General features: G+C 43.0%; 1 protein-coding gene across 4 annotated transcripts in view; it reads left to right on the top strand.

Moving 5' to 3' along the window:
* Positions 1 to 25039, top strand: part of RBM47 (RNA binding motif protein 47) — an 81349-nt gene that overhangs the window by 51913 nt on the left and 4397 nt on the right. For 3 of the 4 annotated variants that reach the window (XM_074904696.1, XM_074904695.1, XM_074904693.1), the window contains 2 exons: positions 19588 to 20747; positions 22245 to 22451. In XM_074904696.1, the coding sequence (XP_074760797.1) occupies positions 19588 to 20747; positions 22245 to 22451 (1367 nt within the window). The remainder of the gene's footprint in view (positions 1 to 19587; positions 20748 to 22244; positions 22452 to 25039) is intronic. The other variant, XM_074904697.1, reaches the window with a different exon arrangement.

Below are 25039 nucleotides of genomic sequence, written 5' to 3'. Positions count from 1 at the left end.
GTACAAAAATGTCTTTTTCTTTTGGAATAATCTCCAGCAATGTAGAAGGGCAGTGTCCTCAAATGTAGGTCTCTGCTTACCTCCAGTGGTGTCCTGAAGACAGGACGCAACCCTAGGAAGGTGACATTTCAACCATTTTTGCTTCACAGAGACTGTAGCAGTTCTTTCTCTGGTATTTGGTAACATGCTTACCTTTAAAATGCAAACTCTACGTATTCCCACCAATTAAATGTGCTTCCTTCAGGAGTTTACCGTGCATGTTTTTGTAAAGTCACTGACCTTTTACAGTTCCTGGGAAGTTTTTAACTGTTTTTTCAAAAAAAATATAAGGGAATATCTGCAGGATTTGGGTATTTCCTGTTTAACTGCAGATGCCTCCTTGCAAACAGCAAACATCTCAGGTGCATGGTGAGCATTATTTATGCCCAACAGTTGAGGACAGTAGTTCCCATCGGTTACGTCTCTGCTAACAAATGAAATATGCTGAGGTCTCTTCCCTGGACCCAAAGGCAGCACAACAGACAATCTTTTAGCTGAATTCTTCTCCTTCACCTCGGAACTGGGCAGTCTCAGGATCCACATGCATCCACTCCGCAGAGAGAAGACAGGAGAGACAAATAGAGCAGAGCTGAGAGTGGGAATACTGCTCAGAAGAGCTCATTCTGTGTCTCCAACTCCTTTAGCCAAAGTAAAAGGATCTTCCTGTCTCAGGACTTTTTCATGCAGCTTCTGAGTCTGAACTTAAGGGGTTAGTTATTGCCAGTTTGGAAATGTCCTCTTGAAAATACAAGCCTTCCCCTAGAGATAGGAAGTGTGTGGCTTAGGCGCATCCTGAATGAGATATACTTCCCACTTAGGTGTTGTCAGTGGCTCAAGAGCAGCAGATCCTAGGTCACTGTAAAAATATTTTCTTTGCTGAGAAAGGGAAAGAGCAATTTAACTAATGGATTTAATAATTACAGCCATTCAGACCATTCTTCTCATTCCTAAACATTCCAGCTATTATGGTCCTTGAAGTCACAGACACTTGGCCTGTTTTATCTTGTCAAATATCTATAGAGGTAAGTTTATGTCAACAGTGCTCTGAGGTCTTTCCTTGAGGGAGAAGTGTTTTGTAGCAGAAGTGTAGTCCTGTAAAAAAAATCACCTTCCTGTGATTACTGAGAGCTGCCCGTTAACACAGCTCTTGAGCACTTCCAAATTTAATTAGGCCGGCTCTATCCCACAGTACAAGGCAGCCCTGGCAGTCAAGGAGGGGGGATGATGCCCAAGAGCCCTGCACCAGTGGTGGGCCCCAGCCTAGGTACAGCCGTGGAGGTTAAAGTGCCCTTTTACTACTTAAGCGTTTTTGGTTACAGTGGGTGATTTTACCACAAGGTTGCAAAGTTCGTATCAAGAGCTGTTTATGTTATGCTTGTGTTTCTGCACCATGCAAGTGGCTCGGTATAGACATAGCTCTAGGGCTTGCCTGTGCTGTAGATAACGTTTGATGGAATGACAGGCAAACCCATCCTGTTTCCCCTGCTGTGGAAGCACATCTTAGACTGGCAGCAGAGTCCTTTTGACTGCATAGCTTAAACAAACACAAAACCAGAGCAAGCCACCGTGGCTCAGTAGCAGCGTGTTGGCAGCTGGTTTCTGGTATAATGCTGGCTGCAGAGAAGAAAGCTCAGCTAAAGGCAGGTTTGCAGCCCAGATCCTGCCTGCCCATAGCAAAGGTCAGCAGTGGAGTGGAGCAGACAGGATTCAAACAATGGCGGAGGAGGAGCCGCGGCACTGAGGTGAGGTTAGGTAAGGCGAGAGCATGTGACGGCACGGGCAAATCCATGCTGGGTCGTGGGGACAAAGTGCACTGTGCTGAGGCAGGGCAATGGGCCAAGAGATGTGACACTGCTCCCGACTCCCGGCAGCACACACCACCAACGGGTGACTCAGTCACAGCAGCTTTTTACTATGTAAATTCCCATCCCAGGTAGTCTGACAGCATAGGACTGGTATAAAGCTTAGTCTGCTCAACACAGACTTGTTTAGTAATAATGTCTTTTCTGTGGATGGCAATTCAGACTCTGCCAACACCATGAAAATCTGCATTTTCTAATTCTGACAAGAAATCAATGTTCTGAGACATGGAAGTTGTGAACGTGTAGCAAAATGTAATGTAAGAGACACAAGAGTTAATGGATATGGTAAATGTCCCTGCAGCTCGTTCAGTCTCCTCAAGTCTAAATTTTTCCTTCATGTTACTGGGAGGCAGAAAAATAAATTTGTTTTCCTGAAGGAAACTGTGTCCATTTCCTTATCTGATAACCTCTTTTTACAAACAATTTCTGAGTGATGCTCATTGTCTTATTTTCAGTAAGACATGAAGAACTAAAACAGAAAAGCTTATGCCCTAACCAGAGATGATGCCTGTTGGCTGGAGGAAAAGCTCTTTGCCTTAATATACTTACATTCTATGCAACCTGTAAAAGGGCAGAGCAATTGCTGGAAGAAAGGAAACAAGGGTTATGTGTGCTAACCACACTTATTTTCATAACCCTGTTTTGGAAGCCTATTCACTCTCCTGTGAATATAACTTTGGAGGTCTTTATCCCCCCTCTTGTGACCACGTATCAGAAAGCCCTGTGGTGCTCTTGTTTGCAAGAAGGTCCCAGGGGGAACCAGCAAGAATGTTATTTGCTGGGAACCTTTTAATTATCAAAACTGGCTGGCACATGGTTGGCTTGTGCTGGCTGGATATCCCTGCTAGCCACAGGTGGCCACCAGGTGCTTTTCAGTGACCTGTTGGAGTTCACACCACCATGCTGCACCTCCCTCCTTGATACCTCCAGATACCTAGAGCACTAAAATTCACTGGCTGCATCAAACTTTCAAAGAGTAACTTTTAAAGAGTTTGCTATTCTATCCTCTCTGGATGGTTCAGTGAGCTCCTTGGTGTTACAGAAAGGCTCTTATCTACCCCGCTGTGAAATCTATCGGCTTCACCAGAGTGGGAGCTCTGCTGTGAAACTAGATTCAGCAGGCTTAAAAAGAAACCTTTCCCTTTTTTTCCCACAAATTTGCTCAGTGTTGGTGGTTTGACAAATGCTTTAAGCCAGCAATGCTGGCAGAAGGGCTGGTCCCACCTTCTTCTTCCCCACTGCCAGCACAGGTGTTCAGGTAGTGTGTGTGCATAGTGTGTGTGCAGGGTGCAGCCGCAGAGATGTTCGTGGCAGCACAAACGAAGGCTGCACAGGGTAGCTGTGGGAAGGACAGAGCAGGACCTTACGTTGGCAGCACCAGTTTCACATGTTTGTGAGACTGTGGTGTGAAACACTGGTCTTGAAAGCCACATCAGGCTAGTGAGGGCTAAACCATTTTCCCATAGAGTGTTTTATTTACCCGGGGACTGAAGCTATCATCGTATTAACCTCCCTTGCAGATATGTCTATCCAGAACCCACCTTGTATTTATTTTAATGGAAGGCAAACACGCCACAGAAATGTAATGGCTGTGCCTATATAAAAATCTTAGGGGTTTTGCTGGTTTCCTTCTTTTTTAATGTGCTAATTTAAACCTGTTGCACTCCATGGATTTATACAGTGTTTGTATTCTTGCATTTTGGAACCTAAAACCAGCTTTCAGGTTTAAATAAAAGCACAAAATTGCACATGCGGAAACTGAGCCTACTCTCCAGGGTGATCCTTTGTGCTTTCATTGCAGAATGGCAATTAAAGTGTTTGCTAAAAATGCAACAAAAACTCTGTCCAGTGACCGTTAAGGTTATCAAGGCAACTCTAACTGCCCATGAACAAGAGAAGCCTAAGATTCAAAAACAAAAGGGGAAAGTCCAAGGTGTCCTTGGCCAAATTTCCCAGTGGTGGGACTCCCCTTCAGGGCTGTGACCTTCTCCTCTTCATGCTGAGATGGGGGATGTAGCTGGTAGAGCAGTCCACCTTCATAAGGGCATTTACTGGGAATCCTCCATGATGTGGCAAGATAAAGGTCAAAGCGCTTACATAGGTTACCATGGGAAGGGCTTCAGTGCAAAATAATTTGGAAAGATGTTTTCTCCAAGTGTCTACCTGGGTGCCTGAATACCTCTGAAAAATTCTTGAGACTATATAGTAAAGCTGTTTTGAGATATATAATTATATGTGTGTTTGTTGTATACTATCCTCCTGTAAAAAAACAAGAGTGTTGTGGTACAAACTGTGTGCTCTCTAAAGAATCTCCCAGGTTTTGGTCTGCAATAACTTATGAAAACCAGAAAATGATAAATTGTGCTGTATTAACTCACATTGTGTAAGAAGAGGTGTAAAATAACATGTTATTAATTTAAATAAAGTGGTGTTGTCTCTTTAAACATTCAATAGGCAATAAAATGGTTCTACAAACATGTGGGAACCTGTTCCACCAAACACAAAGTGGTTTTGTTGTGAAAGAAAAGGAAAAAAAGGCTGTCTGTTACATTATAAGATCCTAATTTTTGTGGCTGTATTGTAGCTGAGGATGGGCTTATGTGTGAATACATTGATAAACTGTAAAGACTTTCTGAGATTGAGATCAGAGACCTTGCAGGTCACTCTAAAATTCATGTATTCTTTTGAGGAAATATTTTACTTGGCACATTCCCTTCTCATTCTACTACAGTCTCTCAGTAGTTTTTGAAGACCAAATATAACCATAAAAGCCAACCTACCGCTCATTCCTTACTCTTCCTTCTCCTTTCACTTGCTCATGTGTCTGTACTGTCACACAGTGCCAAGCTGCCACCTGAAATATCTCCTGAAAACCAATTTCCTACCACGATCATCAAAAATATGCACTCTCATCAAGAGAATAACCCCACCTCAATAAAATGCTGAGTCTATGATCAGCCTGTGGATCTCCCAAAGCATTTGGGTCTTTGTAAAAATCTCAGAGAGCAGAACCAATGCTTTGTTAGTGCTTGTCGTCATGTGGAGGAGCCCAGTGCACCCGATCAGCAGAGGCCCGATCATGTGCCTTGCTTGCAGAAGAAAGCCAGCTGAGGCAAAGCACACCATCTCCTTGAAAGCCTTTTCTGTGTCAGGGAGCAGGTCCCCATCTGATAGGCACTAACACATTGCAGTGAATCTCACTTTTTTTCTTCAAATGTCCAGACTTTTCTATCACTGCATTCAGGAGAACAATTACTTAGGAAAAACTTTTCATGTGTAATCCCACTACAGGAAAGAATAAAAGGAAATGGAAGATCTATGGGAAACATAGGCATGGACTGGTTTGGATGGACTCTTCTCTGCACTGTTCTCTTTTACATCTCTTAGGATTTGGCCCCTGCTTATCAAAAAGAGGAAGCAACTAGATATTTATGGTATTATTGTGATGGATGGTGACACTTCATTGTTGCAGTCAAGCTGTACATTAGAAGAGAAGATGTGGTATTAACCTTACACCAGCGCAGTGGTTGCTGTATGAGGAGAGGAGGGTGTGTGCATGTACAGAACCCATCCTCCCTGCTGCTTGGATGGCTCCGCCCTTAACACTTCTCCACTCTGCCTTAGGTGTATATCCCTCATGATTCCAGGCTCATCATAAAGAGGCATATAAAAAGTCATGTAATTGTTAAGGACACAGTGTGCTTGAAGCTGATGGGAATTAGGTCCCTAATGCTAGGGAAAGCTGGGGGACACACTTGCAGTATTCTACCCAACCTTCTTACATTCCCTATAAAAGCACACCCTGCAGGACAAATTAATGTATTTTCAAAGTCTGCCTTTGGGGATGCGAACACCTCAGAATACCCTACAGCAGCCTGATCTGCTGATGTTCACTGCTTTAAACAGTAATGGGGGCACAACTTGGAAACTAACAAGCTGGAGCTAAAAGTGAAAGTATAAAATGAAAGTCAAGTGTTTGAGCAGCCACCCTACATGAGTCTAATTGTCACAGTATGTTGAAGAGCCTTCTAAAAAATGAGCCCATCGGCTCACTAGCACCAGTGCTTTTTCATTCCACTTCCACCAGAATAGTCTTCCCTGTGTGTTCCAGTACATGCATGATTGCAGCTGATAGGATTCACTTTACAATGCATATAGTTAAAAGTTTAGTTTGTTTTCCAACAGAAAAATGGAAAGTAAAGAGAAGGATACGGACTTCTAAAAATCAAGTAATCTGGTGGATGGGAGTTTTGCAAGTTTATATCAGCTGATTTTACACTCACTTCCCTATGTAGATCAGTGGGATTGTGGCATGGATCTGATTTTGGCAGAATCTCCTAGATTTTATCCGTGGATTTGAGACTGATTCCGTCCATAGTCTTGGGCAAAGCACTTAATTTCCATGCTGCAGCTTCCCTGCCTGTAAAGCAATACCTGCTTCTCTGCAGCTCTCATAGCTAATGAGTTAACATTTGCAGAGAGGAATTCTGAAGATGAAAGACTTGTACAGTAGAGGGGCTGCAGGCATTTTGGGACCAGGATCTGGGCTGCAGGTGTGTTTGTACAGTGCCTAACACACCACAGCCTCAGTAGTGTGGATAAATAAGTAAAAAAGCCAGAACGGAATGACTGCAATCACCCTTTGGGTTTGTGGTATAAGTAGAACAGCTATCCTTCCTGTTCACTCTCAGAAATTGCCACAGAGATGCTTCTTTTGCCAGCCTTTGCCACCCTCCACATTTCTCTAACTTGGCACCTTCTAATTTTAGAGCTCTTATCTCTACACCCACTGACTCCCCTACCCCTCTTCTCTATTGACCAGCCTCTGACTCTGAAGTGTAAGGATGTCTCTTAAGTTTTACATGCCCAAGTTAAACTACTCAGAGGGCAAGAACTAAGTATTACGTAGGACCATCTGATACAAACCGGCAGTGCTTCCTTTGCAGAATCCACTCCTGTGCATAGTTTGTCACTGAGAGGTTAAGATACTTCTTTCACACTAGGATGCCCTGAGGTTGGCTATGCTGGTAAAAAAACCTGGGAAAGGACTGAAAGCTGTAGTTGTTTTGCTTCTGCAATATGCTGTTTGCTTTTCACCTTCTCCAGGTAGTGTCCTTTCCCAGAAATTAGTCGTCTCCCAGGGCATGCCCTGATCCCTCTTCTCCCACTGGCTGGTTGTGCACACTGCTGGCGGACTGGGCAAATCCGTCATCCAAAGAGTGTTTTGGTGCAGTTCCTCCTCTTGGCTGCCTGAGAAGGTGTGTTGTTTGCTTTGCCTAAGTGCTCCCGGGGCCTAATGCTCCGTTGTTATGTACAGACCATTTTTGCTGTCATGAATCATGTTTTACCACCCCTGTGCTTTTACTTCTGCACCAGGCTCTTTTTTTTCTTACGAGCAAACACGTTTGAGTTTCCGTGTTTGCCGCTGAAAGAGTGCACGCTGGGTATGTGGCACGGGCTGTTATTCCTACTATCCCGCCACTGCTGAGATCAGTAAACCTACCTGTTGCTCCAGGAGCTGCAGACCATTTTCTTCATACAACCAAAGATTGATTCAGTGCAGCCTGAAATAATTTTGTCAGACACATACAAAGAAAAAAAAAAAAATCACTGAAAAAAAACCCTCACGCTGTTAAGCAAAATATGCCCTTATCTTATCTGTTGTGAGTAACTCAAGCTATTTGCACAACGCCTTGTGCTAGGAAGGAGTTGTTTGTACATGTTTCACTCCCTTTTTTCCAAGTTTTGAATTTTGAATGAAATCTTTCTCTTCAAATTCCTCTTCCCTGCAAAAATGTCATGGTTTCTCTTTCCTGTGCTTCCCTGAAGGTTGGACCCAGCCCTTCCTCCAAAGATCCTTTCGTTGCAGATGGTTTTCTATTAATCTTCAAACCGCTTTGGAGAGCTCTCTGCATCTGGCAGCACTAACATCCCTTCTCCCTCCTGTCCCACCCACTTAGCCTCAGCCTAAGAGCCCTTAACAAATGACTCCCAAGGAATTTAAATGGCTAACGCTCGCTGGCCAATAAAGAGATGCATAAACTGTATAACCAGGTTACACGGCTCTTGCCATTAGGAAGAAAGGTTGCTCGGGCAAAGGCACAAGTCCTCTTAACCTGTCACACTTCGATCGCGGGACCAGAGAGGTAAGGGAAATCTTGTTTGCTCTGTAGGGTTTTCTATCTGGTTTTCATTTATCAGGGAGTTGAGACCAAAAGTATGTCATTGTCAAGGTATCGGCTTTGGGTTTTGCCTTCATTTAGGGAGTCCTGAAGAGTTGTTTGAGAAGAAAGCAACTACTTCTAAGCAAAACTTGCGAATATCTAGAACAATTTGCATAGCAAATAGCAAAGTGAATGTCAGAATAGTGAAAACTAAACCACTGGTATTTCAGACAGAGAAAAGCAAATAAAATCTGGTCTGAGAGATGTTTTTTTTCTACTATCTTAAAGTAATGAAGTGAAAGGTAGCAATTTACAATCGCTTTATGCTGTGTTTTCGATTGGGCTGTTTCTGCCGTTGTCTGTACTACCTGACATATTGTTCTGCTTTTTCAAGAGATTGACATAAAAATCAAGCTTTAAAAAGTGGATTATCAACTTCTGGTACAAAATTCGAGGCTTGTAGATTGAAGGGGGCTAGGAGGTTGGAGCAAGCAAGGTATATATGCAATTATTATTAATACAAATAGGTCTATATACTTTGTTCTGCATACTGAATATTTAATAGCATTTTAAGAGAATCAAGTCCTGATATTATTCTATTCACATTCTCAAGTAGCATGTGAAACATTTAAGGCTTGTATATGACATAGGACACATGACATTAATCTGTTCGCCCTTATTTATTTTACTCATTTATTGCTTTACTGGTGTCAGTGCTGTTAACAGTAGTGAAGTTTGAACTTAATCTTGAAAAAAACACTTTAATTTTTTTTTAAATGGTAATGTAGTTGTTGCAAGTAAAGGTTAATTAAAACAAATGGCAAAATCATTTATTCGCATATGTACCAGATGCAGCTGTTGTGTATAATGGTGGCCCATCCTGAGCTAGATGGGATTGAAGCCATGCTTCAAAATGTGTGTGTTAGGTGCTCCTTCACCCTTTGCACACTCAAACTTGCCATGGATGACATCCAGTGCTGACAGCATGTGAGGGATGTCATGGCACAACTTTACTGCCATCCCTTGCAATGCTCCATGGCCTGACAGGCTGGGTTGCAGAAAGGGTGTCTTTTTCAACTGTATTATCACAGCTGATCTCTGAAGGCCTTCACACCTAACACAGTCCACAGTGGCACATCTTGGTGTTAGTTGATGATGTTGCACCAAAGACCTTGCCAGTGTCTGAAAGAGTTGAGAGAGATTTTTATTTAAATTAACATGGTTAATTTAACAGAACTGCAAAACATGTCTTTTATTCGTGAAGACAAGGCCATATGACCATCTATCAAGAGATTGTTGTAATGTTGTTGGTTTGATTATTTTTCCATGGGTTTCTCATATGGTTCTGCTCTGTATAACTGAGATTAGATAATGTGTTGGATAAAAATAAATATTAAAAATAAAGTTAACAAAGGAGGAGCCATTTTGCGCTACTCTTTAATAATTTCTATTCAATTCTGCATTTCAGCTTCATCCTTTGCTGAAGAAATGTTACTGAATTACTTGTCTTCTTTCTTCAGCTTTTAATTTTAAAAAAAAGTCGCAGTTAAGGTCATCAAAACATTAATTTCAAATGACATCTGTCTCAAATCCCACTCCTTTTTTGAAGTGAACAATCCTAGGTATTTCCAACTGAGCTGTAATTTCAGTAGACTTAAATTGTCTTGAATTAACCCAGCACAGGAATGGTGCCTCCTGAGAGAGTCCCAGCCTTGGTTAAACATTTTTTTCTTAATTTATAATATTAACCCTGGGCACCGGTAACGAGCGCTGGAAATCTCTTCCTTGTACTTGTAAACCTTGTTTCTCAATTTGAATCCAAGGTTCAAAGGTTTGTACAAACTTCTTAGATCAGAGGTTAGGTACAAATTGCTGCACTTTGCAGCTCCTTTCTGCCGATATGACAGAATTTCACAGCAAAGATGATTGCCTTTCATCCCCCTCTCCTCTGCACAGGGGCAACGCCAGGCAGTTAAAAGCATGATATGTGCAAGTCAGCCATTGGTACCTGAGTTTAATAAATAACTAACTAGGTTTCAGTGGTGCAAGGTGCATATTATAAAAGGGGTCAAATGTCAGTGCACAAAGGAAAAAAAAAAAATCCAAACCAACACCCAGCCACTGACTAAGCCAAATGCTTTGAGTTTAATGTACCTTCAGCAGTTAACATTCACATCCCAACTGCGGTTTGCTTTACGTTGATTTTAATTTCTGTGACCTGAGGGGGAGGGAACACATTGGGCCACTTTCAGCTTTCCCTGAAAACCCTGCCTCCTGCTGAAAGTGGAGTTGCAGGTTGGGCCCCCCATTGTTGCAGTGTTCACACAGTGAACACAAAACTGAGTGTGTTGCAGTAAAAACAGTGCATAAGATTAGGGTGAACTGAAAAGTCTTAAGCTATTTTTATTGTTAAAAAATTGACTAAGTGAGTAGGCCTGGTATGAACAGGCAGGATGTTTCACTCTGGAATCTCCAGACAAGCTAACTGAAAAAGTTAGATTAGAAAGGCTGAAAAGGGAACTGTAGTTATGAACTTTTTAAGATACTCTTGGTTGCACCATAGGGTGCATAGGAACACGTTATTGTAATGTTGACGTAGACAGATTGACAGACAGACAGATAGATAAGAGTGTTCTGCATTACAATAACAGAGAAATCACAGGCACGTGCACACATGTCCCCATTTCCCAGAGTTCAGCAAAGCTTTTCACAGACATTTTCAAAGATCAAATTAAATCACCGTGTTCATCTATAAGATTTTTCTTCGAAGAGGCAAGGAGTGAAATAGGTGAATGTCTTATCTTTCTTGTGTAATAATTAACAGATGACTCTAGTTGTGGGTTTGTTTTTCAGTTGCAGAAAATTGTTTTTCCTGTCTTTCTTATGGCAAAAGGTTGCAAGCTCCTAGTCCACACTGAATGAAACTCTTCTTCCTTTCCTCGAAAGAATGCTTTTTAAAGCAGACAGTTAATGAGGAGGACACACTTATCTATACCAGCATCTATACAGACAACAATGTTTAACTGTGCTAAACACAGTAAACTAACACTACAAAAAGTTTCCCATCGAGTACAGCTCATGCAGAATAGGAAAGACTTGTTACATACGCAGTGACTACATTGCACTTTATATGTCACACATTTTCCTGTCTGACCATGGTAATAATAGACTTTGTTGACTAGATTGAAATATGGGAATTTGGGAAGAAGGGAAGGGTTGTGTTGTTTCCTGATTTGGAAAGCTGATAAGAACAATTACACAACCCATTTCTCATCTTCTCAGCTTTCTTCAACATGTGGCTTCAGTATCTTGCAGGATAATAACTTCAGCCTCAGCCAGCTACTGGTCCTATCAGAACATCTGAGAGTTACAGAATTATTTTGAGTTGGACTGGGTTAAAAAGACGTAGCTGGGGCAAACAGTACAACACATGGGTTACGCAAGTTGTTGGGACAAAGTTCTGAATGACTTGCAGCAAAGTACATTATAAAATAAGGGAGGAGACTGGTTTACACTTACCCAAACTTCGTTCAGAAGTGGTTAAGCTGAGATGGTTGGTTTGGAACTGCAGTAGTGTAAAAACACTCAAGAAACACTCATTGCATTGCATTGACAGAATTCACATTGCAGAAGCAGGGAAAATAACAACTGTGTTGGTAGGATATTCTAGGTGTTGGTGGTGCTTTGGCATATCAGTAACTTTATCATCAGCATTGCTTCATCCTTGCCATGGGAAAACCATATATGCATGAGCAGAATTTTCACTTGTGATCCTCAAAAAGCAGTGGCAAGAGGTAAATTGCCAGGCTCAGGAAGGTTTTCTCACTTTATTATTTGAGATATCATCATTGATATCTCATTGAATAATATTTTTGCAGTTTCTAGGCCAAGAGGTCAGGTCATTGAGGAACCTCAATCCTGGGAATGTTCACTGCTGTGCACTGATAGTGCTTATAGATAATAAAAGCAGAACCTTTGACAGCCTTTGCAGGATCACACTCCAATTTAAATACGCCTTAGAAGGATACAGAAAGGGGTTGATAGCAAAATAGGCTGGAAGTTTGCACAATACAAGGTGACCTTATTTTGTAGGGCAATCATAATTTCAGCTCCATTTTTTAAATTGTATATAAAATTGCTGTGAGGTAAGGTTAATATGGCTAAGGGAACTGGTATAATATGGCTAAGAGAATTAGACCTGTGATTGTTATTGTTCTTAGTGATGAAAATAAGAAGTTTAACCTTCAAATACTAGTCTGAAGTTATAACCAATTGTTGACTGTACAAATTTGGTGTTCAATTATCTGATTAACATTCAAATTTTAACCTGGGAAATTCCAGGATTTTAATTTACAGAATAATTTCAGGTGCTTTCCTCCTAAAGAGGAGCAAGAAGTAAAAGAACAGATTTATAGTAATTTTGTTAGTATTTTTAGCCGAATACATTGATTTTGATTGGTTCCTGGAGGACATAACCAGTCCCTGCAAGACTTTTAAGGCAGGATTTTCAGTAATGCACATGGCTGTCTTAAATATATCCCTATAGAAGCCATTAGAGTTTTATAGCTGATGTCAGGGGGAGTAGTGCTAGATGCTGAGTACTGCTGGAAATATCACCCTTAATGTTCTGTTTCTTTATGTTCCTTCTTTGAAAAGAACACAATCAAAAGATGAAGCTAACAGGTTTTGGTGTGTTTTAAATGGAACCGACCATTTTTAACGTGCTTAGGTCACTTAGGATGAATTTAAGCAACTGAGAATTGTGCACAGACCCCCTCTGCAGTAGCTCCACCCTGAAAACTACTTTTCGGGCCCAGAATATTAATTTGCCCCATACAAGGGGAACATGACTAACTGACCAGAATAAAATTGAAGTTTAAGCTTGAAATATGAACTCTTCCACTGAAATCAGTGGACAGACCCCTGATGATAGGCCCTAGGTTAGGATGCTGAGTGTCACCGTTAGCAGAAGTGGAAATTTCAGCATCTATCCTGGGGATTTAGAAGACCAGTCTTATCCTACCCCTTAGATACTTTACACTGTTTCTCTCTACATTTAAGTATAGTACTTTTAGAGGGCAGAGAGCCACTGCTGTACATGTTCATGCCTGAACATACATGGGAAATTATGTGGTGCAGCAAATGCTGCTGCATGTGCATCTCCTTGGGTCCCATGAAGCACCTGAGCCAAAAGGTTTCTGTCAGGTGACCTTATCTGGAGATGGACAAGTTTGATTGCCTTAATTCAGGCATGTGCATGATGGTGAGAACATGCAGTGCTTTAGCGGTGCTGGCAGCAGGATAACTTTCAGAGCAGACAGACATGTCGTCTGATCTGATCTATGAGATTACTCTCCCAAACGGTTCCATCACAAGGAACTCATCAAGTGTCTTGCCAGCCAATGTTCCTGCCCCTTCAGGTCTGCTGACAGTTCACCACTTTCTCCACGGAGTTTTGCCAAAATGGTCTAGATTAAGAAAATCCACCTTTCAAAGCATTTAATGTAGCCTGGGGCAACTTCTTCACCCAGTTCAGCTTCAGGGAAAGCAATGTGTCTGACACACTGCAGACATTGTCACAGCCTGTTGGCCTCAAAATTGCCTTTTTTGTTAAAATTCTGAAGATATCAAGCATCCTTAGTAACCTTCCCTTTCCTGTATGAAAGACTTTCAGAAAAGGTCCTTAGTCAAAAAGCTGTGCTGAAATGCTGCACTGTCTCTTGCACTGACCCACCACAATATTCAATGTCAGATGTTTGCATTTCATTAGCGACAGCAGGTAAGGAAAAGAGCTATGGTCCAGCTCCTGTTGAAAACCACACTGAGGACTAGCCTTTGACACTTGAAATATACATTAATTTAGAGTCAGGCCAAGTCTCTGCACATATTTTTCACCAAACATCAGACCCTTTTTTCACTGCACCTGCTGCCTGCCTGGCCTCTGTCTGCGCTGTACATGGAGAAGAGCCAAGGATGCTGCTTCCAGCAGGATGTCTCCTAAGCTGATTGCAAACAGAGGATGAAGCCTTTTGCCAGGAAGCACATGGGATGGCAACGAGCACTTGTGGGGTCAGTGGCTGTGTTAGGCAGGTTTGTAAAAGAGGTGGGACTTTCTATTTTGCCATTAGTTTGGGAAGGAACACCTTGCATGCCAGCTCCCTGCCGTGGCTGCAGCTGCAGGTCCTGCAGCCGGCATGCCATGGCTCAGACAGTGAACAGCCCCAAAGACACTGGCTTTGTTCAAATCATTTATGCAAGTAAATCATAGAAAAGGAGTGACAGCCTTGCCAAGAGAAAGAAAACTGATGTATAATGATACTATAGTTATCTTTAAAAGGGAAGGTAACTCGCACATTACATTTGAAGTAACGCTCGAGCCACTACATTATTTTGAATTGTTGTGTTTTTCTGTTCCGCTGATAAATCTGTAAACAGGCAAACTGTGTTTTCAGCAAAAGCATTTCTGTGGTTACCTTATGTTTGTGATAGAGTTGCACAGTTGTTCCTAGTAAGCTGTTGTTGTTATTATATATATTTTATGTATCTAAAGTTGCCATGCAAGAAGAGTCAGCTTTTAAAAATAAAGAGCTTTAATGCCAGCCATGCCTCCAGAGCTGCTGCTCAACATCAGCAGCAGGATTACTGTTTGCCCTTATTTCAACTGAAAGACTAGGAAGGTCACATTTAAGCCAGTAGCTGTTATTTCCATCTGTCAACAGGGTTTATTTAGTTAAAATTTAGGCAACCAACCTTCCTTCTGCAGCAGCTGTGGCTTAAAATGCAAAACTGTGGTGGTTTCTTGAAGCAAGCATGTGGCTGTGAGGTGCCTGTGAGGGCATGCCATGTCAGCTCAGCAGGAGTTTGTACGGTCCAGGGTCTGCAGGTGGGGCACGGGTGTCCCCATCCCCTCCTCCCTCCATTTATCACACGGCCAGCGGGTCTCCCTGGGCTCTCTGGCAGCAGTGTCACCTGCAGAAGGGCACATGATGCCACTAAATTTATGTAACACAAAACTGGAGATGAATTAAGTGCAAACATAAACAATCTCATTTTATAGGAGCACGTGAGTGAAGTGGACACATGGTTGCCGTCACAAGGACACAGGCTGTGTCCCTGTGTTTGTAAAAGCCTGTTGTACAGCAGAGGGACCAACAGTGGTGCAGGTGGCTGCATAACTTCACAAGGCACTGCCTAGTGCTGGACAAGCCCAGGGATAAGATGCTATACAGACTGTGGGCATCACTTTCTCGCTGAGGCCCTGAGCTGCCTCTGGCCCCTTGTTAATCAAGCTGTGGTATTTCTATTTGATAAAAGATCTGCCTCAGTTAATATCAGCCTGCTCACAGTATGCTTTAGGTCAGTCACTGCCAACACAGTAACCTTCCCATTTAATATTGAGATGTGATGTGAAGAAAGATAGGTTAAAAAGAAGGTAATTAATGTTTAGGGCAAGAACTATTTACACCTCCCAGTTGGCAGCAGGGAAGGAGTTTCATAAGCAAAGGGAAGTGAAATTTGAATGGTTTCAGCGAAAGGTGTATGTCTGAGAGTTCATCTGTGTGAGGGAAAGTTCTTAGAGCAGAGACACTAAACCAAAAGAGTCACAAGCCTGGCTCCTGGTGGGCTGTCAGCAGTTAGCATCCATCTAATGTGATGTTGAACAATCAAGCAGGCTTTATCTTTTTCTAAGGAAAAAAGAAGCCAGTCTTGTTTCAGTCCTGATAATTAATAATTTAAAACTTAGTTATCTCCAGAGCACAACCTTTCTCATTAGCAATTAATATTTTTTGTCTGTCTCTCTTTTATGAATCTTTGCCATCAAGAACAGGTGTACCTTCCTCCTCACAGACTAGAAATCAAGCCCTTACGTTTCACAAGACACTGCATTTTAATGTAACTTAACTTTTTGCCTCTTCTAGCATTAATCACACTTGGTGGATGTACCAGTCTGGCTTTATTAAGGCCACTGAACTCACAGTATTAGCTCATGCCTTGTGTACATCCACAACACATGGTAGTGAGTTTTCATGACCAGTTTACTGCAGACTGAAAAAATGCACAAGTAGGCTTGAACACTTTGAAAATAGGTATTTTTGAAAACTATTTTCTTGAGAGTGATTGTTTTTCACATGAAAAGGTTTGGTTGTGTTGGCAGCCCATTTTCTAAGTCAGTAACAACAGGAGGAGAGAACTCTTAGACCAGACATTCCTGTGTTTTTTCCTCATCGAGGTAGATGATATCTGAACTTTATGAAGGTGTTGATTGTGTCATGTGGCAATGAATGTGTTTAGCTACCTCAAGTAGGACTACATGGGCTCTATAATTGCCTTAAGTAGTATGTACTTATGAAACCATCTCTATGGAGCTGCACAGAAAAAAATTAAACACATTTGATCGTGAATCTTGATTCACTATAAATTACATAGGGATAAGTGCATTTCAGATTCACAAAGAATTTTTAATTATTCAGTATCATAAACAGTTGTGTTAGTGTTTGCAGAAAAGGTGGCCAATCAGCACTTAGCACCAGCTTCAAGTACAACTTCCAATACTAGAAATCATCCTGCTGGTGCAATGCAAAGTGCTGAAGAACACACCCATTCCTGGACAGCCACTGAATTACCAGCTGGTTTCTGGTGGCCAGGGGAAGCTTTGCTCCATTTCTCCTCTCTCCTGGTACCCATCTGTAGCTTTCTAGATTGTAGCCCCAGCAGCTGAGCCCTGCAGATGGCAGAATACAGACTTTTCTTTTGTAAGTTGACCTAAAACTAATGGTTGATGACTCATTTCTAAATTTACCCAAACCTGAGGCAATAAGTAATTCACTTGCCAACAGGTGGCCCATGTAAAGGTAATGATTATTCTCCAGTAAAATGTTTAACAAGCTTTTCTTTCATTCAGGGAAAGGTGAAGTCATATTTTTAGGCACAAATCGTCAAGTGAAAAATTAAAAAGTTTTTCTCTGCCTTAATTTTTTTAATTATGTCAAATAATTCCCAGGTGTAAAATCAAAGTGTCGTGGCACATTTAAAAGGAGGAACATTTGAATCTGAAACATGTTCATCAACATTTTAAAGCAAGAAGCTATCAAAACTGATGCACTTCCATGAAAGACCTGGCTTCAAAAAAATGGTGTTTTCTAAAGTATGCCTGGGCATCAGCATCACTATTACTGTCTTCTTCCTTCTCTGCCTCCCACTCTGCTCTCCATACTTTTAGATTAAAATTACTCAGAAGCATTAGCATGTAACACCCATGGCCCAAACACACCTGCAGGATCAGGTCCTACCACAGATCAAAGCTCAGAGGTTGTTTCCCAGTCCTAAACACATTTAGGAGCTGAACCAGGCACAGTGGTGTTTGTCCTGCCTGGTGCAGAGGCATCTCTTGATACAGAGCAGCACAATTCTGGGCAGCAGAGGTTTACTGAAAAAAAATCTGAGGTGCTAAGATTACTAGGATTTAAATAGGTTTTGTGGAACACACAAATCAGACTTAGGTGCCTAAATTTTGTGCCCATATTCCCGTGGACTTGCGCCTACAGTACTAGAGAAAGACCTACCTGCATGGCAACCAATGCATTGAAAATGGCCAAATCATTCTAACAAAGGGTATATCCGTCTTTTGGAAAACAATCCTGTCAAACCCAGATTGGGAGCATTTCTTATAGTGATTTGCAGAGTTTCCTACAAAGGCCAGTTTTTGACAGTTCCATCAACAAACTGGTCATGAATGCAAATCATGGCAAATAAAATGATGGATAATGCAAAGGCTGATAGAGTTGTAAAAAACAATGAGAAGGAGCCAACATGTAGCACTCAGTAGGTGGGATCTACTCAAAAGGCAGTTGGGGTAGGGATGAACACAAGGTTGTGGCATTTAGGAGTAACAAACACAAGGCATGCCTGACGCATGGGACATAACTCCTGGAAAGGATTTGGGGTTAGAATTGACAAAAAATTTCCACATGGCTTGCTACTGAGAAGGTGTGGAGAAATAGGCCTTGGTGCTACAGAGACATGGGGAGAAGAAAAAGGGATGATCTTTATCCCTGTATATAGCAAAGGTGGAAAAGGCTGAAAGCCTAGAGAACTGTCAAAAGAGCCACAAAAACGATTTCAGGTGAAAAAAATACCGATTGTGAAGGAATTCCAGAGTTCAGCCTGCAACTTTTATTAAAAAGACTTGATTACACAACTTAAATATTATCATAAGGCAAAAGCAGACACCTTGAAAAACTCTTTAGTCTATCAGAGAACAGTTTAACAAGTAATCTTAGCTGGAAGCAAAAGCCAGACAAATTCTCATGAGAAACACAGCAAGCTTGCTTGTCTGAGGGAGTGATTAGTGAACAAGCCATTAAGGGAAGTGGTGGGGTGTAGGCTCTTTGATTCCTTAAAACCAGGGTCCTTCTGGAAGATACAATTTACTCAGATGTTACAGGACTCATGCAAATATCAGGAAAATGTAATGGCTCATGTCATATACAACCACTCGTATTAAATGGTCTGATGGATCTTTCCAGCTTTAAAATGCAATGAATTAACTACTCTCAAGAGTCCCAAAGTATCTTATTTAATTGTGCTCAGAGAGGAAGCCCACTGTCTTGCAGTTGTGGTCATTAGCATGGTCACCTCCTCCTGTGTGTCTGCATTTCCCACTCTCTGCCTGTGTTCAAATGCAGAATGAGGTTTCTGAGATTTGCCTTCCTCTTGCCAGCTTGCAGGGCTATGCTGGCCTCTTGCTCTAAAGCAAGTTTCCTGTCATAAGGGAGTGATTCCCTTCAGCTTTTGTGAAGTCCTGTTGTAATAACAGAAGAAATAAAAACATCAGACATTGTACCACAAGCAGCAGGCAACTCAGAAGCTTGCCAGATTTCCCTTTGCACACGAGAACAAGAATTGTTCCCCCCCCCCAATGCTAAAGCATATCTATTATTTCCTACTCGACAGTTACTGTGAAGGCCTAGAGAAGCAAGGGGTTGTTGGAAACTGTGCCTGGTGCTTCTCATGCATTTGCTATCTTTCAACATGGAGTGTGGCACCTGGCACTTGTGCTGTTCAGGAGCAGATGGATTAACTGAGGAATGACTGAGAGGGAGGAAAGGTCTCTGGAGGTGGGAACTGCTGGCTTCATGGCAGTATCTTCCCCTTCCTAATTCTGTGACAGCTCCTTCCTACCCTTTCAAAGAGGAGACAAGCCTTCCAGGGACTTGAGGTTTTTGAGGTGCTTGGTGGCATCTGTTCATGAGACTTCAGCCTCCTGTGGCAGAAGCTCTCAGTGCTGGGGTGGTACAGGCAGGTGATCCTCAGCCGCCTACCTGAAAGAGAGGCTGTGCCTACATCCAGAATGCACTCCCCCTATAGTATAGGCTGGTGTGGCTTGTCATCTGGTTTTCTGCAACATTAGTCTCAGTTTGAAAAATGAACTTGCAGAACAACTACAGGACGACAAAAGAGGGGTGGGATTCTGGTGTTAGCTAACAGCTTCTAATGAGTGTCCTCCTTCTTCCTTTGACTAGGCTTTATCAGGCTGTGAATGAGTTTGACACCATGACTGCTGAGGACTCCACTGCAAGGATGAGCAACGATTCCTCCAATGTGTCTACTACAAAAGTCCCTGAAGGTGTTGCTGGTGCGCCCAATGAGGCAGCTCTGCTGGCCCTCATGGAGCGCACTGGATATAGCATGATCCAGGAGAATGGGCAACGCAAGTACGGTGGCCCTCCGCCTGGATGGGAGGGCCTGCACCCTCCTCGCGGCTGCGAAGTCTTTGTGGGCAAAATCCCCCGCGATGTCTATGAAGATGAGCTTGTCCCTGTGTTTGAATCCGTCGGCCGCATCTATGAAATGCGCCTGATGATGGACTTTGATGGGAAGAACCGTGGCTACGCCTTTGTGATGTACACACAGAAGCACGAGGCGAAGCGTGCTGTCAGGGAGCTGAATAATTATGAAATCCGCCCCGGTAGGCTGCTGGGTGTGTGCTGCAGTGTGGATAACTGCCGGCTCTTCATTGGAGGCATTCCCAAGATGAAGAAGAGAGAGGAGATCCTGGAAGAGATTGCCAAGGTGACGGAAGGCGTGCTGGATGTCATCGTGTATGCCAGTGCTGCAGACAAGATGAAGAACAGAGGCTTCGCCTTCGTGGAGTATGAGAGCCATCGAGCAGCAGCAATGGCCAGGAGGAAACTCATGCCGGGAAGGATCCAGCTGTGGGGACACCAAATTGCTGTTGACTGGGCGGAACCAGAGATAGATGTGGATGAAGACGTCATGGAAACTGTTAAAATCCTCTATGTGAGGAATTTAATGATTGAGACCACAGAGGACACCATTAAAAAGGTCTTTGGGCAGTTTAACCCTGGCTGTGTAGAGCGGGTGAAAAAAATACGTGATTACGCCTTTGTGCACTTTACAACCAGGGAAGATGCCATTCATGCCATGAACAACCTTAATGGTGTTGAACTGGAAGGCTCGTGCCTGGAGGTTACCTTGGCCAAGCCAGTAGACAAGGAGCAATATACTCGCTACCAGAAAGCAGCAAAAGGAGGGGCCACAGCAACGCCTGAAGTAACTCAGCAACCTAATTATGTTTACTCTTGTGATCCATACACACTAGCTTATTATGGATATCCATACAATGCCTTGATCGGGCCCAACAGAGATTACTTTGTGAAAGGTTAGTAAGCACAATTAGGGCATGTGATGGGCAGGTTTGAGCTCAGGCTGGTGTCACCCGAGGTCTGCCTGAGCCAAAAGACACCTGGTGCTATGCACTTTTTTCTTAAACATTCTTTTATAGGTCTTTTTGCTATATTTCTGTTTGGTATCATTTTAATTTGTGACTATACAGAGTGTGTTTATCTATAAATAATTGCTAATGTATAGGCTAGTATGAGGGAGGCATCAAAAATATGGTTAAGAATCAGCTAACAGACCAAGCATGGGATGGGGAAGAGAGTGATCTGGGTTTTTTGAGTGCTGTACTGAGCAAGTCCAAGGACTCCAGCTTCTGATGCCTCCTTCCAAAGAGCCAGAGTCTCAGTATTAGAGATTATGAGAGTGCTCCCTTTGCCTTCTCCTGGAGGTGTGGGTACAGTGACCTGGTCATCCAAAGGGAGGGATGTCAGGGAAAGCCTTGGGAGCTCTCCAGGTGTTATTTGCCCTCTGAGTTAAAATGACAGTAGTGCTGTGTCCTTTATAAAGTCATTTGAGAACTAGTAAGCAGAAGGAATCACATGAGTGCAAAGTAATTCTTTTACTATGTATACTTTAATTATGTATCGGTTACAGTCATTAAAAATTAACCAAAAATCAGTTATTCATAAAAAACCCTAGCAGCTATAACTGGTGTTATAATTACGATTATCCTGTACTTGCAGGAATTATAGTTTCCTGAAATGCAATGAGTATTTCCATATAACAGGCAGTTTAGCATGCATATATTCTTAAGGCACCCACATAAACCAATAAATAATTTTAACCCTAGTTGATCAAAATTTCAGCTTCTTCTCAATTTCCAGATTTGTACTTTAACTATAAAGGAGTTAACTGACAGTCTAAATATTCAATTAGGCCATCATAGCATCCATTAATACTGCAGCATCCAAAGTACTATCGTAACATGCATGGAGTCACTAAAATAAATAAAGGCAGTATTTTTGGAGATGGGATATATTCACATTACTAATAAAATAGCAAGAAAGCAAACAACGCTGGTAAAAACATATGCAATGGTGGGACAAATTTGGTTAAAGGCCAGGTACAACTTCAGGCCATCTCTGCAGGGTCCCATCGTGGCCAGCTGAGAGGCTGGGTCTCCTCTGGAGGACAGATAGAGCAGAAGCTGTTCCTACTGCATAGAAATCACCCTGGAGGAGCCTCTCTCTCTGCTGAGTAGATTATACCCATAACATTGGCCACAAGAGTTGCATCAGTATAAATAAGCAATTAATGTATGGTCAGAAACATCAAGAGAAAAACTTGCCTAGGCTTACTGGGTGCTTCTAAGGCCAAACTCTTTTCCTAAGCAAGGTCACTAAGACTCAGATCAAACTAACTTCAGCAGCCTCACTTCTAAGCACATGCCTCTTGATCTTAGCCTGGGGCTGTTCATGCTCCCCACGGGCTGTTGCTCTCTGTTATTCACCATCCTCTTCTATGTTGTTCTCATAAGCAGGCAGCATACGAGGCAGAGGGCGAGGTGCAGCTGGCAACAGAGCTCCAGGCCCCAGGGGCTCCTACCTGGGGGGATACTCCGCTGGCCGTGGCATCTACAGCAGGTACCATGAAGGCAAAGGAAAACAGCAAGAGAAAGGATATGAGCTGGTACCCAACTTGGAGCTACCTGCAGTCAATCCGGTGGCCATTAAGCCCGGTGCAGGTTAGTATGTGCAATGAGGTGAGGAAAGCAGAGGTTGTGAGCAAGGCCCCCACTCCAAGCCCCGTGTCAGGCACGTGGGGACCCCTCCAGGGCCAGCCCATGGCTGCAGGAGTGGGGACAGCCCTGGGGCCAGAGCTCAGCACTGCCCTGTGCCGAATGCCTCCTGGCCCTAGCCAGGCTTTCTGCAAACAAGAGGCATGCAAAGGGACAGGGGAACGTGAACATCTGGGAGCTCTTCAGGCCAAAGAAAAAAGGGGCTGAAGCTGTGTTCAAACCTCTTGTCCCCTTCTGCACCTTCTCAGGAGGAAGCGGACTCTCCTCTCCACCTAGTCATTCACACTAGAGCATTGTCACTAAGAGTAATCTTCTTCTCTTTTGATTTCTTCAGTGCTAATTTCAGCCTGGGAGATTCCCACCCCAGATTTCCAGCCGGGCCAGACCTCTCCCTTGCTTAGCTTGTTTTCTCCAGTGCTACAAGGCTGAGAAAAGCACCTGGGGCTTTCCCACTGCAGGAAAGTCCATGGCTGAGGCAAGCTCCTCCATCCTCAGCAGCAGCATGGAGATGGAGCAATGCAAGGAGCCCTCAGCATCTAGCTTGCCATGATGCAGCATCTACAGGAGAGCTCTCAGCTCTGCTGGGCTGCAAGGTGCCCACCCAAGGGCCAGGGCAGGGATCACCACCCTCTGCCACATCCTCAGCTTAATATCCAGCCCTTGCCCTTCAGGTGAACTGCATGAAGGCTGAAGCCCTGCAATTCCTCAAGATCCTGTTTGGAAAGATTTTTATTTGGAAAAGCAGTCTGAGGAAGAAGGTCTTGCAGGTGATGGGAGAAAGCCCTCTTGCAGAAGTCCTCAGGTGTTCTCCCCATTCCTCTCTCCAAGTAAATTATAACTGCAGGACCTAAGTGGTGTTTAATAATGGATCTGCAGTGGTTTCCCAAAACATGTTCCAAACCACAGCTTGCATCTAATGAAGGCTGTGAAGAATTCTTCATAACAGCTGGATGAGAATATGAGAAGAATTCCAGAGACAAAGGAAGGCTGTTAAGATTAGAGCCATTTCCAAAGGAAGATCAGACTTCCTGAAAAAACTGCCCACTCACAATCAGAAAATACCACTATGTGTGTTTGTAAAGATACTTTAGGAATTCCAGGTATTACTATGCTTGAAAAGTGGGCTGTGAAATGCATGCCTGTTTGTGGTGTCTGTAATTCATTCAACTGCCAAACAAAAGCCTGAAGCTCAAGTCTAAATGTTTCTATGGTTGAAGGATGCTGAGATTCAGACTTCTTTGTCGGGTCTTCCCCTCTCATATGGTTCCAGCACAGTCTCTGAGCACAGAAGCACCCAGCCTGTTTTCCCCAACCAGATCAGATGATCTAGTAAGAGGTACCACAGGCAAGACTTTCCTCTGTTATTAAAAGGATGTGATTCTGAAAGCACATTACCAGAACAGAGGAATAAACATGCACCAACTCTGCAAAGTTTCCTACTGTTCAGAACAACTTTGAAGCTCATTTCTTTGAAAATGGTTAGAAAACTCCTAAGAGGTCACCCCAAAACCCCAGTTGCTTGGTACTGCTTTTCTGCCAGAAATTACTGCAGAATGGAACATGAGCTCTCTGCCTTTGCTTTGGTGAGAAATTATTATCCAGGTTATTTAAACCAGTGATAAAGCTGGTTTGAGCTGACCAGGTGGACTTGGTGTAGAAGGAAAACTAGAAAAGCAGAGATGGAGGTCTCTGCTTGAGGAAATAGTGGTAGTCCACTGGCATTGGAAACACCTTTGCCTGAAAGATATCAGATCCCTTGTTGCAGTCTTTCAGATCAAAACAAGACTACTGCTTTTGGCACCTGTCCTTCCCACAGGCAGAATTGCACACTTCCACATAACAAAGTTTCATCACAGTGAAAGAAACACATGTGCATATTTGGCTTCATTTCTGACTTACTGGCTGCACCTCCCACAGATGCCAACATCACCTCTTAGTCCATCATTTATTGATTACTTTGTTTAACTTGTGAATATTCTTCCTGCTGGAAGGTTCACCAGCTGAATGCTGAACTGTGCACTATGAAGCAATGATGGAAATCATAGCACCATAGAATGGTTTGGGTTGGAAGGGACCTTAAAGATCATCTAGTCCAAACCCCGTCATGGGCAGGGGCACTTTCCACTAGACCACGTTGCTCAAAGCCCCGTCCAACCTGGCCTTGAACACTGCCAGGGAGGGGGCAGCCACAACTTCTCTGAGCAACCTGTTCCAGTGTCTCACCACCCTCACAGTAAAGAATTTCCTCCCTGCATCTCATTTAAATTTACCCTTTTTCACTTTAAAACCATTACCTCTCATCCTATCACTAGACTTTCTGATAAAGAGTCCCTCCCCATCTTTTCTGCAGGTCCCCTTTAAGTACTGAAAGGCCACTACAAGGTCTTCCCATAGATTTCTCCAAGCTGAACAACCCCAACTCTCTCAGCCTTTCCTCATAGGAGAAGTGTTCCAGCCCTCTGATCATTTTTGTGGCCCTCCTCTGGACCCACTTGAGCAGGTCCATGTCTGTTTTGTGCTGGGGGCCCCAGAGC

The sequence above is a fragment of the Athene noctua genome, chromosome 4 (genome assembly GCF_965140245.1).
Source record: "Athene noctua chromosome 4, bAthNoc1.hap1.1, whole genome shotgun sequence".
Taxonomy (NCBI): Eukaryota; Metazoa; Chordata; class Aves; order Strigiformes; family Strigidae; genus Athene; species Athene noctua.
This window is presented reverse-complemented; position numbering and strand designations above follow the sequence as displayed.